The 15,275-nt window shown below is 41.0% G+C and overlaps 1 protein-coding gene across 3 annotated transcripts in view; it reads right to left on the reverse strand.

Moving 5' to 3' along the window:
• Window positions 1–15,275, reverse strand: part of LOC133560346 (fibroblast growth factor 11-like) — a 120,059-nt gene that overhangs the window by 20,692 nt on the left and 84,092 nt on the right. For all 3 annotated transcript variants that reach the window (XR_009808425.1, XM_061912792.1, XM_061912791.1), the window contains one exon: window positions 11,393–11,496. Coding sequence is in view for 2 of the 3 variants with exons in the window: in XM_061912792.1 (XP_061768776.1) it covers window positions 11,393–11,496 (104 nt within the window). In the remaining variant the exon portion in view is untranslated. The remainder of the gene's footprint in view (window positions 1–11,392; window positions 11,497–15,275) is intronic.

A 15,275-nucleotide genomic window follows, 5' to 3' on the forward strand; every position in this document is an offset into this window, starting at 1 on the left:
AAATAGTTCAAGAAAGACCACTACAAATGAGAAATATGTTGCACTGTTATACAATTTAATAAATCAGAAACTGATGGACATAGTGCTGTATTTTACTTTTTTATTTCTTTTTTCAACCAAAAAATGCTTTGCTCTGATTAGGGGGCACTTGAATTAAATAAACGTTCGCAGGGGGTACATCACTGAAAAAAAGGTTGACAACCACTGCTATAGAGTATCTTATTCACCATTTGATTGGCAGCAGTTAACGGGTTAAGTTTAAAGGCTCATACCAGCATTCGTCCCTGCTTGGCACTCAGCATCAAGGGTTGGAATTGGGGGTTAAATCACCAAAAATGATTCCTGGCCGCTGCTGCTCACTGCTCCCCTCACCTCATAGGGGGTGAACAAGGGGATGGGTCAAATGCAGAGGAAAAATTTCACCACACGTAGTTTTGTGTGTGTGACAAATCATTGGTACTTTAACTTAATGTAGCAGGTAATTTAGCTAGTATAGTATAGTATAAATAAATTACACGTATTATTATCGTTATTAGCGATAATACTGCTAACATTAACAATATTAAATAATCACATGTATGTAGAAAATAACATACACGACAGTACACAGTGTTGTCCACTATGACAGGTGTACCCGCGCTCCAGCGGCAGTGTTCAATCATTGTCTTTACTGTAGCATAAAAAATGCAGATGGCGTTTAAAACGCCACAATACTCAGTCACCATATTTATTACCCAAAATAAAGACTCGGCATAAATATAAATTCAATCGGAGCAGAAACATTGGAGGAAAAGGGATTAAAACCCGATGCTAACCGCCCATAGAAAATACATGGATACGGCTAGTAGCTACTATTAGCCAAAAAATTCACTTACCAACTCGGCTTAATATCTCAACATCGACACACTCTTTCGTCGCAACTTGGCCCTGATGGTCGGCACCCTATAAGTTTACAATTAGTTGTAAAATGTTGGACGGTTTGTTTTTACGATATGCAGGCAAACAACAACTTTAAAACATACCGACTTAGGATGTCCCCAGGTCTAGCCGAGTAGTGCAAGAATGATCTCTGGGATCACTAGCGCCCTCTACCACTAGGAGGCCGGCGAACAGGTGCCTCACATTGTACATCTTCGCAGCCGTTTAATGATTGCCCAGCACAAGAAATACGTTACACGCATACAGTTGTTGACAAATTTACACTGTACATTTATATACCTCAGCTAACTAAACTATGGAAATGTATAATATAATTCATATAGCAATACGGTCTCACTGCACAGCAGACAGCAGTTAGCCGAGTCATTGCGCAATCCACGGGGAGGCTCAGCTGGCTGTGACTCACCGCAATTAATTCCTCAGTATTTGAACGGCAAATGTGAAAATTAAGTGATTTTGAATAAAAAAAATAATTTAAAACTGGTGAAGTTAAATGGAAAATAACTTTATAGTATAATGGGGACGGCGTGGCGCAGTGGGGGAGAGTGGCCATGCGCAACCCGAGGGTCCCCTGGTTCAATCCCCACCTAGTACCAACCTCGTCACGTCCGTTGTGTCCTGAGCAAGGACACTTCACCCTTGCTCCTGATTGGTGCTGGTTAGCGCCTTGCATGGCAGCTCCCTCCATCAGCGTGTGAATGTGTGTGAATGGGTAAATGTGGAAGTAGTGTCAAAGCGCTTTGAGTACCTTGAAGGTAGAAAAGCGCTATACAAGTACAACCCATCAATCACTGGATACATATAACAATATATATTTTTTTCTTTCCGTGATGGCAGGTGAGGCCTCACCTGCCTCCCCTGACTGCACGTATTAATTTAATAACCATACTTTTGAGTTGTTACAAACATGTTGATAGTTTTAATAAAATACAAGTCAAAAAAGGCATGAAAATGTATCTTTTTGTATCAAAAAAAGTGTCGAAATGTAATGGTAAAACATTTAAACAAACCTTAATTTTGTGTATCGTAGCAACCCTGATATGTATACACGTTCACATATCTTGGCACCCGGCCCAATTCTTTAAACGCAATATGGCCTCCGACCAAAAGTTTGGGGACCCTTGGTGACTACATTTACTGGATGTTGTTGAAGTCAGATCAATGGCAGACAATGCATGGTTTATTACATTAAAAAGCCAATAAAAAGTATGTATTTAGGAATAAACTATCAGTACCAAGTATAAACATGTCAATATTAAGTCAAGCATGAAAGAGCAAGTTCCAGGATCCCTGTTGTAAAAAACATCTCATTGTGCTTTTGTTTTGGATGATGGATGTGTTTGCTGCATATCACATAGGACCATCCATCCCTGTTAACTTTGCTGGAAACATGACATGGCAGGAGATATTTTTATTAAGTCCAACAATGTGCAATAAATTACACATGTGTGAGGCATTTGTTCTTTTATAGCCTACCTTGCAAGTACAGCTTTCTCAAGTCTACTATTTGTATACGACCTTGTGTCGTGTGTGTCTGCGTGTGTGTGTTTATGGATTGTTAGCACTGATCGGAATGCAGAACGGCGCTTGGCCCTCTCAGCTCTTTTGGGACAGCTGTAAGTCTTGTCCTAATCAGCGTGGAGGCAGCTTTTTGATGCTTTTGCAGCATTACGGGGTGGATGTAAAACTCTCCCCTCATTCGTCCTGCCTGAGAATACAGCTTAATATTTGTGTGTGTACGCGTGTGTTTGTGTATGTGCGTGGTTTCCACCTCCCTCTCCTTGGTTTACGGGGGAGGAGATGTTCCTTGTTTTCATGTGGTTGCACCCTCATCTGGTATAGGGCCACAAAAAGTCGCTTAAATTACTGCCTTCCCTCTGGGAAAAATGTATAGGAGATAATAGAAGTGGAAGACCATCAGGGGAGGAATAATGGTGGAGATAACAAAGGCAAAAGAGTGTGTGAAGACCGAAAATTAAAGCTATGCATCTTTTGGAGCTTATTTGGGGATAAAAATAAGTGACTGTGTGATTTTATCTTTTTTAAACATTGTGCATAAGATTTGTAAAAATTACAATTTCATTCAGTAAACAAGAAAAAAGGCATTATTCATCAACAATTACATATCTAAAAATATACTATGTGTCATGATCCTCCATAACAGTTTGGACTTACGTTTACTATTTCCTGTGCTTGGTGGTCTTCATTCCAGCACTCCTGTTTTCTTGTTTCCACTCTGGCCTGAGCACTGCCTCCCCCACCTATGCCTGATCAGGACAGCGGTCCCTGATTGCTAATCAGGTTCCTTCTCATGCCAGATCTGTTCCTCTAGACAGAGCTGGATCATTGACAAGTGTTGATCTTTTTGTGCACCTCCGAGCTGCACGAGTTTTCATTTGCACTAATTAAATTATACCATCTATGCGTCCTGGGGTCATGGCAACTACCGCGATGCAAGTTCCGGACACTATAATTTTCTTTAAAATCATATTTATACATACAGTGAAATGAAATGAATACCATTTTAAGCTGTTGTTAATTGGCAAACTTTGCAATATTCCACTTTCCTTTTTTTCTTTCTCTAGGACTGGGGTGTCAAACTCATTTTAGATCGGGGGCCACATGGTGAAAAATCTACTCCCAAGTGGGCCGTACTGGTAAAATCCCTGCACGATAAAGTAAAAATAAAGACACTATCAGATTGTTTTCTGTTATTAAAAATAGAAGAAGCACATTCTGAAAATGTACAAATCATAATGTTGTTGTTTTTTTACACTTACGCCTTCCGCCCGATTGTAGCTGAGATAGGCGCCAGCGCCCCCCGCGACCCCGAAGGGGAATAAGCGGTAGTAAATGGATGGATGGATGTTGCGGTTAATAGTATTCTATCTTTATTTGTCGTTATTTATATTTTCTGAATGAATGATGTGATAATGTTCATCAGTCAACTCAATGGTGTTCATTTTCAATCAATCAAGATAAAAAAATATCAAAATCAAATTACAGTATGCCATGTATGTAGTTTGATAGTTTTCCTCGATTGATGTACTAACATCATGTGGTCTATTTTGTACATATGTACCATCATCTACAGCAAGGGTCGGCAAGCTTTACCCCTCAAAAAGCCATTCACAAAATAAAAAAAACTAGGGAGCCACAAGACTCTTTTGAAATTTAAAATGAAATAACACAGCGTACAACGTTTTTTTTTTTGCTTTGTGCAATGTATTAACCAGGGGTCTCAGACACGCGGCCCGCACCTTAATATGAAAATTTAATATTAGTGCGGCCCGAAGGTTTTATTTGAATGCCGCTTGACAACATCACATTTGCCAACCATCTCAATTTTTCCGGGAGACTACCGAGTTTCAGAACAACCATTCTATTGACTGTCTGCTGGTTTTCCTCCAAAAAACAATAATAAGGGCGTGCTATGATGACGTTTAGCGCCCTCTACAACCGTAACAAACAGCTTACCAGCCCATTCACATGTTGTATGAGACTTCTGCAGACACACATAAGCGACTGCAAGACATACTTGCTCAACAGCCAAACAGGTTACACTGAGGGTTGTGATATAAACAACTTTAGCACTCTTACTAATATGCGCCACCCTGTGAAACCACACCAAACAAGAATGACGAACACATTTTGGGAGAACATCTGCACTGTAACACAACATGAACACAACAGAACAAATACCCAGAATTCCATGTATCCCGAACTCTTCCGGGCTACATTATACACCCCCGCTACAACCAAACCCCGCCCCCCAAACCCCGCCCACCTCAACCGACGCATGGGGGGGGGGGGCAGTGGGGGTGTATAATGTAGCCCGGAAGAGTTAGGGATGCATAGGATTCTGGGTATTTGTTCTGTTGTGTTTATGCTGTGTTACAGATGTTCTCCCGAAATGTGTTTGTCATTCTTGTTTGGTGTGGGTTCACAGTGTGGCGCATATTAGTAAGAGTGTTAAAGTTGTTTATATCACAACCCTCAGTGTAACCTGTATGGCTGTTGAACAAGTATGCCTTGCAGTCGCTTGTGCGTTGAGTCAGCAGCCGCACACTAGATGTGGCTGGCCGGGACTCAGGTAGCATAGTATTAAAGCGGACGCGACGACATGGTCGAGAGGACGTTTAAGGCATTGCCATCACGGCACGCCCTCAATATTGTTGTCCGGGTGAAAATCTGAGAATGTTATCCTGGGGAGATTTCTGGGAGAGGCACTGAAATCCGGAAAAATAGGGGGTAAAACTGGGGGGGTCAGCAAGTATGCAGCTGAGCCACATCAGAGTGATCCAAGAGCCGCATGCGGCTCCGGAGCAATGGGTTGCCGACCCCTGATCCACAGAGATACAAAAAATTGCTATTGTAACATCCAGTAGAGCTGTTTCTTTCATTCAAAAATTCCAGGTTAATTTGTATACTTAGCAAACTCATCCCGCTGGCCGGATAAAACCTGTTCGCGGGCCTGATCCGGCCCGCGGGCCGTACATTTGACACCACTGCTCTAGGAGATACCAGTATCTCTCTTGCCCAATTATGTCTGCCCGGATTTCTACCTTAGTGTGCGGTTTTCCTACAACTTAAGGCAGCATGAATTATGAATTATTGCACCTCACACTAATCGGGAACCGACAGGGCCAAACAATATCTAGCTTGTTTATTTCTTTCATTAATTCCATTTGCTAATGGCTGGCAGAAATATTTTATCTTTCCTACCTCATAGTGTGAGGTCCAATTTGAACACTCATTTCAGGTGCAGATTAGGGTTCCCTGCTTGCTAGAGAAGCTGCCCTAAAACAATGTAACATTGTAACACAGCAACCTCTGAGACAAACTGTCATCAATATGGTGTCCTCACTTTTTGCAGTAGTTAAGATATCGAGCCTGGACTGCGGTGGCCAACAGGACAGTATATTTTCGCAGTGTAACCTTTACCTTAATGAGGTTGCACTGCTCGGATGGTCACCCTTTGCTGCTCGGACGGATCACTCCTTTACCCGCAATGCAGAGCCGGAGCACAAACGCCAAAGCTCTTTTGGATTTATGATGCATGCAAGCTTTGTTTTGGTGCGGTATTTGGCCTAATATGTTCTTGATAAAATAGAACCCAACTTACCCCACCACCACAACCCTCTTATGCCACTTCCACATAGCATAACACAAGGCCTCTCTATGGAGTGTAATGGAGAACCCCCCTTCCAATGCTTCATTTTTTTCTGCAGGCATGCCCTCTATCTTTCACTCACACTTGCAAAAAATAAGAACTGAGCAGGTCATTTAAGGTGAGGATGTGAAGGCTTTTGTTTCCCGCCCCCTCTCTCTTGCCCGCTCTCATCGCAGAGGGATTTTTCAAAACTTTTTCAGCAAGGGTCCTTTCCCTGATGTGCTAAAAAATAGGTCACCTTTCTTTTTGTTAGGAGAAAGCCTATACAGTCAGTCTAACCTCTATAGGAGGGGTTTAACTATCTCAAGGGGGTGGGGGCTTGGCAGAATACTGTATGTATGTTCAAGGACACATTTCATTGAGCTCATTGAGTTTATTTTGTTTACTTTGTAAGTAGCTTCATAATTGTATGCATTTTGAACATTTAACCTAAGCCAGTGGATTTCAAATTTTTTTCACCAAGTACCACCTCAGAAAATCCTTGGCTCTCCAAATACTATCATAATGACCAACATTAAAATACAGTGGCGTAGTAGGCCTAAGTATTTGTTAAAAACAATGTAGAGGTTTTATTTAACAAAGATATTTAATAATTTTGACCACTATAACATTACACACAGTTTTAACAGCAACACTGTGTTTCAAACCATCCATTTTCTACCGCTTATTCCCTTCTGGGTCGCAGGGGGCACTGGAGTCTATCTCAGCTACAATCGGGCGGAAGGCGGAGTACACCCTGGAAAGGTCGCCACCTCATCGCAGGGCCAACACAGATAGACACACTGTGTATAAATATAAGAAAATAATAAACTGTACTTTTATCAAGTCATTTTTTAACGTACCATTAGATAGAGCCCACGTACCAAAGTTGACCAAAGCTTAAACACATATTTCCATAAAGGGGACTTATGATGAATTTAATCTACATTTAAAACAATTCTTTGTAGTCTGGATCAGTGGTTCTCAAATCGGGGTACGCGTACCCTTGGGGGTACTTGAAGGTATGCCAAGGGGTACGTGAGATTTTTAAAAAATTCTAAAAATAGCAACAATTCAAAAATCCTTTATAAATATATTTATTGAATTATACTTCAACAAAATATGAATGTAAATTCATAAACTGTGAAAAAAATGCAACAATGAAATATTCAGTGTTGACAGCTAGAAATCTTTAACTATAATTGAATCACTTGTTTATTTTTCAACAAGTTTTTAGTTATTTTTATATCTTTTTTCCAAATATTTCAAGAAAGACCACTACAAATGAGCAATATTTTGCACTTTTATACAATTCAATAAATCCGAAACTGATGACATAGTGCTGTATTTTACTTCTGTATCTCTTTTTTTCAACCAAAAATACTTTGCTCTGATTAGGGGGTACTTGAATTAAAAAAAATTTCACAGGGGGTACATCACTGAAAAAAGGTTGAGAACCACTGGTTTAGATAATATGTCTTTGATATGCTTCGGTGTAAATTTGGCGTGAATTATGCTACGCAGTCATATTTATAATCCGGATTTTAAGTCTCTGGAATCTGCACGTTTGTGGAGTCTTATCTATATTGCGACTTATTCACTCCATACCCCCGTCCTCTTCATAAGTATCAAAATGTGTCTTTTGAAAATGTACACTGTTTAACATTATGAAGACATCCATCACCGCTATTTCTTTTTTTTATTCGTGGTCAAAAAAACTTCATAAACAATATATAGATTCACTAGACACAACATTAGTTTTTAATTTAGTTTTAGTTACAGTCTTTTGACGAAAATGTATCTCGGTCTTAGTTTCAGTCATTTAAATTAATGTATTTCAGTCGACTAAAATATAAAACATAGCAGACAACACACCTTTAACATCATCTTGAAAGCCCATCCATCCATCCATCCATCCATTTTCTACCGCTTATTCCCTTTTGGGGTCGCGGGGGCGCTGGCGCCTATCTCAGCTACAATCGGGCGGAAGGCAGGGTACACCCTGGACAAGTCGCCAAATCATCACAGCCATCTTGAAAGCACTTTTATTAATTATTATTGCAAATAATCTCAAAAACTTCATGAATATTTAAAGGAGCCATATTTAATCATTTTATGTCATCATTAAATGGCCCTAATATGTCAAAAGGCATTAATAAATTATATTATTTTCGAATACCTCTATAAGTACAGCCGGGATATACTCATTTAAAAATCAGATTTACAACCCCAAAATATTGTTATTGTTTTCATTTTGATGTCCCACCCTCTACTGTTTGACCAATTAGAAAGTCTGTGAGTGTGTCACATTCAGGTTGCAAGTTACGCACCGCCATCTTCGTCTAGCTACTGCCACTAGTAAAGTTACGAAACATCTTAGTAAATCTAAAAGGCGTTGGTATGATTCTCAACTTATTCATGACAAAACCAGGATCAAAAACAAGGATTTGTATTAGGGATGCCTTCAAAAGATAGAGACGATTGAAAGCAGAGAAGATTTTTTCATCCGATGCCAAACTTGCTAATTTCCTCCTAGATAGGTAAGTTAGGCATTTACGTTTTCTTATTACTTATTATTGCGACGAATGCAGAGCGTGATGGCGCTTCGCTCCCAGTGTAATGCTTAACATGCTAGCCTGGTCAATGACAAATCGATATACAGGCTAATGGGGAAAATATATGCCTGTTTGCCTGTATGTCAATGAGTAATTGAATTGACAGGTTTTATTTGTCAAAAATATATTTTGCCCTATGTGGCTATGGGTAGTGTCAGTGCCTATTTCGTTCTCAATATGCTGACATGCTTAGGAAATGGGTTCCAACATTAGCACGGCTGTCATCATAGCAAAGTGAAATGATAATTTCTGGCCACATTAGTACATATGGCACCTTTAAATTAGTACATTTTACACTAACCTTGTTGTGTGTTATTGTTTTAGCTGAAATTTAGCATTCTTTGAATGTTGACTAATACATGACTAAATTATTAACATGACAAACCAAAATAGTTTTATTCGGGATTGGCGAGCAAGCTCACCTTTGGGTAAAACACAAGTAGAGATAGAGTATGCAGCATTGCTCCTTCTCTACTGTATTTAATAGTAACAGTGATTCAGCACAGTGTAAGTAATTTTGAAATATTAGGTGAGGCCTACTTACTGTCGTTTAGATGTCCGGATGATTAGCCTGCAGAAGACGCTTCAAGTTGGTTGTATTTTTACCAGAGAAAATGAAGACACAGTGTTTACAACATGTCTTGTTGTCTACCTTGCAAAGGTAAACTGTGTCCATATGTCTTCTCTTTCTTCCAGGTGTAGAAAACATACTGTAATGATGGGCGTAACAATACAGAATAGGGATGTAACGATTTTAGAATTTTATATCACGATTATTGTGACCAAAAATTATCACGGTTATCCTTATTGTAGTGAAAAATTTTCAACTTTTTTTTTTAAACGTAACTAAAATAAATAGACTAACTGTTAGAAAAGACACTATTTTGCATTTCTTGTTTGTTTCACTGAAGTGTTTTAGTCTTAGTGTGTTATCTGTTTTTATAGCTAATCTTTTATTGTTGTACTGTAAATATTTGTTTGTACTGTAGCATTTTAAGAATAGTTTAAATGAAAAGTGTGTAACAAATAAAATGTATTCTAATTATGTGTCACTTCTGGCGGGCTTTGTGTCTGTCCTAGTCTGTTCAGGAATACTTGAACGCACCTTTGAGGAAAGATTGATTATAATTCCGTGCTAAGCGAGCACAGTTTGTAAGTTCAAAGTTCACAACTGACTAGCTTATTTGCTCAGACAGTATTGGGTTTATCGAACTTTTGATTGGGGTATGTTGTTTTTAACAGGGCAAGACGTATGTCTCATGTGTTCATGTTGGTATTTAAGCTAGCGAGCTGGCACCAGTAAATCCGCCGTGAGTTTATAAACTGAAGTTATCAATCTCGGTTTGTAGATCACTTTAATTTAAAAGGGTAATAGTAATCGTCGGGAGTGTTGTCGTTGTCATCATTATTACCGTTTATCATCTCTACACTATATCTAAAAATCTAAACACTGTGTCTTCATAGTTGTAGTTCTGTCCCGCCTCGCCCCTCTCCTGCATGCTGCTGTGATTGGATAAATTCCTAATTTGTCCCATCCACCTAGAGACAAAATTAAATATGATTGGATTTTGTTTCTGTCAATTATTTTCATCTTGTTTTATAAGTCGACTAAATTGTCAATTTGGTCATTGTTTTTGGTCAATATCTGCGATGAGGTGGTGACTTGTCCAGGGTGTACGCCGCCTTCCGCCCGGTTGTAGCTGAGATAGGCACCAGCGCCCCCCGCAACCGCAAAGGGAATAAGCGGTAGAAAATGGATGGATGGATGGATGGATGGATGGATGGATTTTTGGTCAATGTGCATTTGTTATGGTTCATCATCGTCCTGTTTTAGTCAGGGGAAAATAGGTCGGACGAAAATGTTTTGTCAACAAAGTTAATACATTTATCTTACCTTGTCTTGTGTTTCCCCAAATATAGTGGTTGGAGTTGTGCAGCTAATCCAATTTCATTATCACAAAAGTATTCATTTTATAGACATTAAGCAGGCGGGGGGCTTCACGGTGGCAGAGGGGTTAGTGCGTCTGCCTCACAATACGAAGGTCCTGCAGTCCTGGGTTCAATCGGGATCTTTCTGTGTGGAGTTTGCATGTTCTTCCTGTGAATGCGTGGGTACTCCGGCTTCCTCCCACTTCCAAAGACATGCACCTGGGGATAGGTTGATTGGCAACACTAAATTGGTCCCAGTGTGTGAATGTGAGTGTGAATGTTGTCCGTCTATCTGTGTTGGCCCTACGATGAGATGGCGACTTGTCCAGGGTGTACGCCGCCTTCCGCCCGATTGTAGCTGAGATAGGCACCAGCGCCCCCGCGGCCCCAAAAGGGAATAAGCGAGAAAATGGATGGATGGATGAGCAGGCGGGAATGCATGAAACGAGAAATAGTATAGAGAAGTTCCAGAAGCAGCACCTCACCGTGATGTCACAATACAGAAAATCTTTTAAAAAATACTCAAAAAACCCCCCAGGCAGATGCATCCAAAACGCCGTGTACAATCATGCCCAAATGCATGCAATTTTTTAATTGAAACTTTGGCATTGTTTACCATGAGTATCCAACATTTTTACAATATTTATTAGTCAGAAAAAACTAAATTCATCAAAGGTCCATTTTAATCAGTTTCATATGAAGCCTGATTCTTTAATTCAAATTTGATTGTATTCATATTTGCATAAAAGGTCCATACCGAAGTGTAGAGGTAGCCCTCGCTGTTCATGGCCACGTAGAGCCCCGCCTTAGTACTCTGGATGGCCACTATCCTGAGGCCCACAGGAATCAAGTTGAACTGCACTGTTGAAAACACACAACGAAAAGAAAAGCATTGTTAAATATCTCAATTTGTGTGCCACATTGGGATTAAGTAAGAAGAGGAGGAAGTAGGATTAGGAAGAGTAAAAGTCTGGTAGCTTGGGAAGGTGGATGTTGGGCCAACCAGGCGATGACAGAATTCACCAATTGGACTCTTAGTCAAAAGAGACCAAATCACAGCAGAGAGCATTTGGAGGGAACTGCATTAGAAAGTGACCTCTTGAGCCCCGCTTGGAGCACATTCCCACCAGTTGCAGATGGTGATGCATCTCACTAAATCCTCATTTGACGCCGTGTCGCTGTTTTGTTTCGTATTCATTTTTACCAGGAATGTTCACACAGGGGCGCCGAAAAGGGGGGATGGGGGGTGGGGTAAAGGAGACGGATTCTAGGGGCCCACGATGGAGGGAGGCCCAGAGAGGCCCCTAATGATGATGAAATTATATGAAATTATGTGTTGGGAGTCCTGTAAAGATTCTTTTCATGGGGCCCAAAATCCCTAGCGGCGCCCTTGCGTTCACAGACCGCCTTGGAATCATGTGCATGGGATTGAACATCAATAGCAGCACCGGTTCTATACGTTTTATCAATGACTAATTACACGTGTACATGCTTAAGTGATGGATGGATGGATGAAATCATTTTTGTGGAGATGAAAAATGTAATACAGGCTTGTTTCAAATCAATTTTAAATCAGCAGTTCTGCCAACATAATGGATGAAAACGGAGAGTGAAAGTTAGCCACACTGAGGAGAAAAAACTTTTGAGTAAGTGCAATTTTGTGGCCACTTCCAGTCAGTAGGTCATGTATGGAAATGTTCATATTTAACTAAAATAAGCCATCTCATTGTAAAAGTCCAAAGTCATGTTGGTTCTGTTTTAAGGCCCCTCTGCTGGACCCCCCCTCTGCTTCTGTTTGCCTTATCGATCTCTGAATCTCATAGAGGCGTGCTCACAAATGAGCAAGGTGTCACCAGAGAGGGCAAATAGAGAGGCAAACACACACCACCTAATTGGTGTTTTTTGTGACACCACATAATCTTTGGGTGGATGATAACAAGGAGATCATTTTCTTAACTTTTAGTCACAGCATGTCTGTCCTTCACCGATTGCATTCAGGTTTTGTCATTTGTTGTGCCCTCATCCCTTTTTTACATAGTTTCATCCCTCAAGCAGTTCTTTTTCATCCCTCAATCAAAAATGGCTTTGCTATCACACCCGTCATCATAAATATTCTTGAGTAACGCAGGCGCTTATCATTATGTTTTTTTTTTCCACACGCCCTTCTCGCTCTACTTTATTCAATTTGATTCTCCCTCCAAAAAAAATTTATCAAAACTTTTATTTTCCCGTCACTCCCTGGGGAGAGGAAATGAGATAAAGGTTAGGGGGGGTTGTGCCAAATCAATCCCGCAAGTCAATTTAAGAGCTGAAGATCATGGAGACAATAAATAAACAAGAAGAAAGTGGAGAAAGATTGGATGCTAGGAAGAGGAGTAGAAAGAGTAACAGCAGTAGCATCAGGACATGCAGTTAAGCTGTGTAGAATTCTGCGACAGTCTCGGCTGGGATGAGGATAGAATTATGCATGTCATCATCCTTGGGACAGGTTCGACTCATTAATTGAGAGGACTAAAAGTTTTGTTAAAAACATGTCTTAAAATATTCTTGCCATTGCCACAATCCTGTAACTTTTAAGCAGTTTTGGTTGGGTTTGATGCCTTGTTAAGGTGTACTTTACCAATACTTCAAAGGTGGACTTCAATCTCCCTACCAAGCAGTTCATGTCAAGCAATTCTATATTATTTGGTGTGCACCCCGGACTCTGTTGATGGTAAAAAAAAAACTAAAAAAAAACTCCTTCCCTCCGATATATTGTCATCTTCACTACAATTCTTCAATAAGTCTCCACACATAAATCTTGGAGCAAGACATAAGCACTGCTCTGGGATCAGTCAGCTGACACTTTGGGTGACAGAGCTGTCTTTGACTTCCATTGACAAACAAATCAAACCATCTCCTAATCTTCTCAAGCTGTAAGAGATGGCGATTGGAGACCAGATGAGCTGACGAGGTCTGATTTCCCCAGTGGTCAATGACCAACGAAGAAGACAAGTACTGCTCTGCTGTTGTTTAACTTACACTCTCCCTCTTCTTTAACGATTTTTCAATGACGTTATCTGTCTTCTCACTCTTGTCATTCTGAACTGCCCTCTAATGGATGAAATGCAGTTTTGTTATCTTACTATGTCTTGGACATCTGTTCATCTGTCCCCTTTTACTATTACACAGCCATGTTGTACTCTTGCAACTTGCTTCTGGTATAGTTTTTTTTTTCATCCCACGCATCAACCTCATCTGCTTGCCATGTACAGTCAAATATGTTGCAATGACAATTAAGGTATTCTGTTAGGGCTTCGCGGTGACAGAGGGGTTAGTGCGTATGCCTCAGAGTATGAAGTTCCTGCAGTCCTGGGTTCAAATCCAGGCTGGGGATCTTTCTGTGTGGAGTTTGCATGTTCTCCCCGTGAATGCGTGGGTTCCCTCCGGGTACTCCGGCTTCCTCCCACCTCCAAAGATATGCACCAGAGGATAGGTTGATTGGCAACACTAAATTGGCCCTAGTGTTTGAATGTCAGTGTGAATGTTGTCTGTCTATCTGTGTTGGCCCTGCGATGAGGTGGCGACTTGTCCAGGGTGTACCCCGCCTTACGCCCGATTGTAGCTGAGATAGGCGCCAGCGCCCCCCGCGACCCCAAAAGGGAATAAGCGGTAGAAAATGGATGGATGAATGTTCTATTCCAGGGCAGCATGGGGACAGAGGGGTTAGTGTGTCTGCCTCCCAATACGAAGGTCATGGGTTCAATCCTGCTCTCGGAATCTTTCTGGTTTGCATGTTCTCCCCTTGAACGCGTGGGTTCCCTCCAAGTACTCCGGCTTCCTCCCATTTCAAAGACATGCACCTGGGGATAGGTTAATTGGCACCAATACATTAGCCCGAATGTCGGAATGTGAGTGTGAATGCTGTCTGTCTATCTGTGTTGGCCCTGTGATGAGATGGCGACTTGTCCAGGGTGTACTCCACCTTCCGCCCGAATGCAGCTGAGATAGGCTCCAGCACCCTTTGCAATCCCTAACGGGACAACCGGTAGAAAATGGATGGATGGATGGATGTATGTTCTATTCCATTATACACTTCAGCTACCCCGTCTCAATTTGCCCTCACTTTTCCTCATTTTGCTTTCCTCAAGCTCTCACCCGCACAAGGCCGCTCATGTTCCCTTGTTCCTTCCTCCCAGGTTGCCGTGTTGGCACGCACACTCACACTCTTTAAGTCATTTCTCTCTTTCTTCCGTCTTGTGCCGTCTGAAGAAGTGTTATCAAGCACTGGGGAGGAGTCAGATAAAGCAAACCAGATGGAAAGAGAAAAAGGCAGAGATTTGTTCCCGTGCACAGAGACAGATAAATAACAATTTCTTTCAACAGCGGGAGATGCTAATTAAAGCGGATAAAAGTCAGAGGATGACGCCACTCCTCGTGGCTTTCTGATCTACACGCTAAGAGTCAATATGCCTTTCATCAGCCTAATCGCGCTTTCCTCTCTTCTTTCTTCTTTTCCCCTTGCTTTGTGTTCCACGTTGTATTAACACATCTTTCCTCCAGAGTTTGTGAAATTGTTTCTCTTTTTTTGCCCTGTTTTTGACCATAGCCACCTGAAGAGTCTTGAGTTAGAATTAATAGAATTCTACTTGCCTTAGATT

This window comes from Nerophis ophidion, linkage group LG10 (assembly GCF_033978795.1).
Source record: "Nerophis ophidion isolate RoL-2023_Sa linkage group LG10, RoL_Noph_v1.0, whole genome shotgun sequence".
NCBI classification, from domain to species: domain Eukaryota; kingdom Metazoa; phylum Chordata; class Actinopteri; order Syngnathiformes; family Syngnathidae; genus Nerophis; species Nerophis ophidion.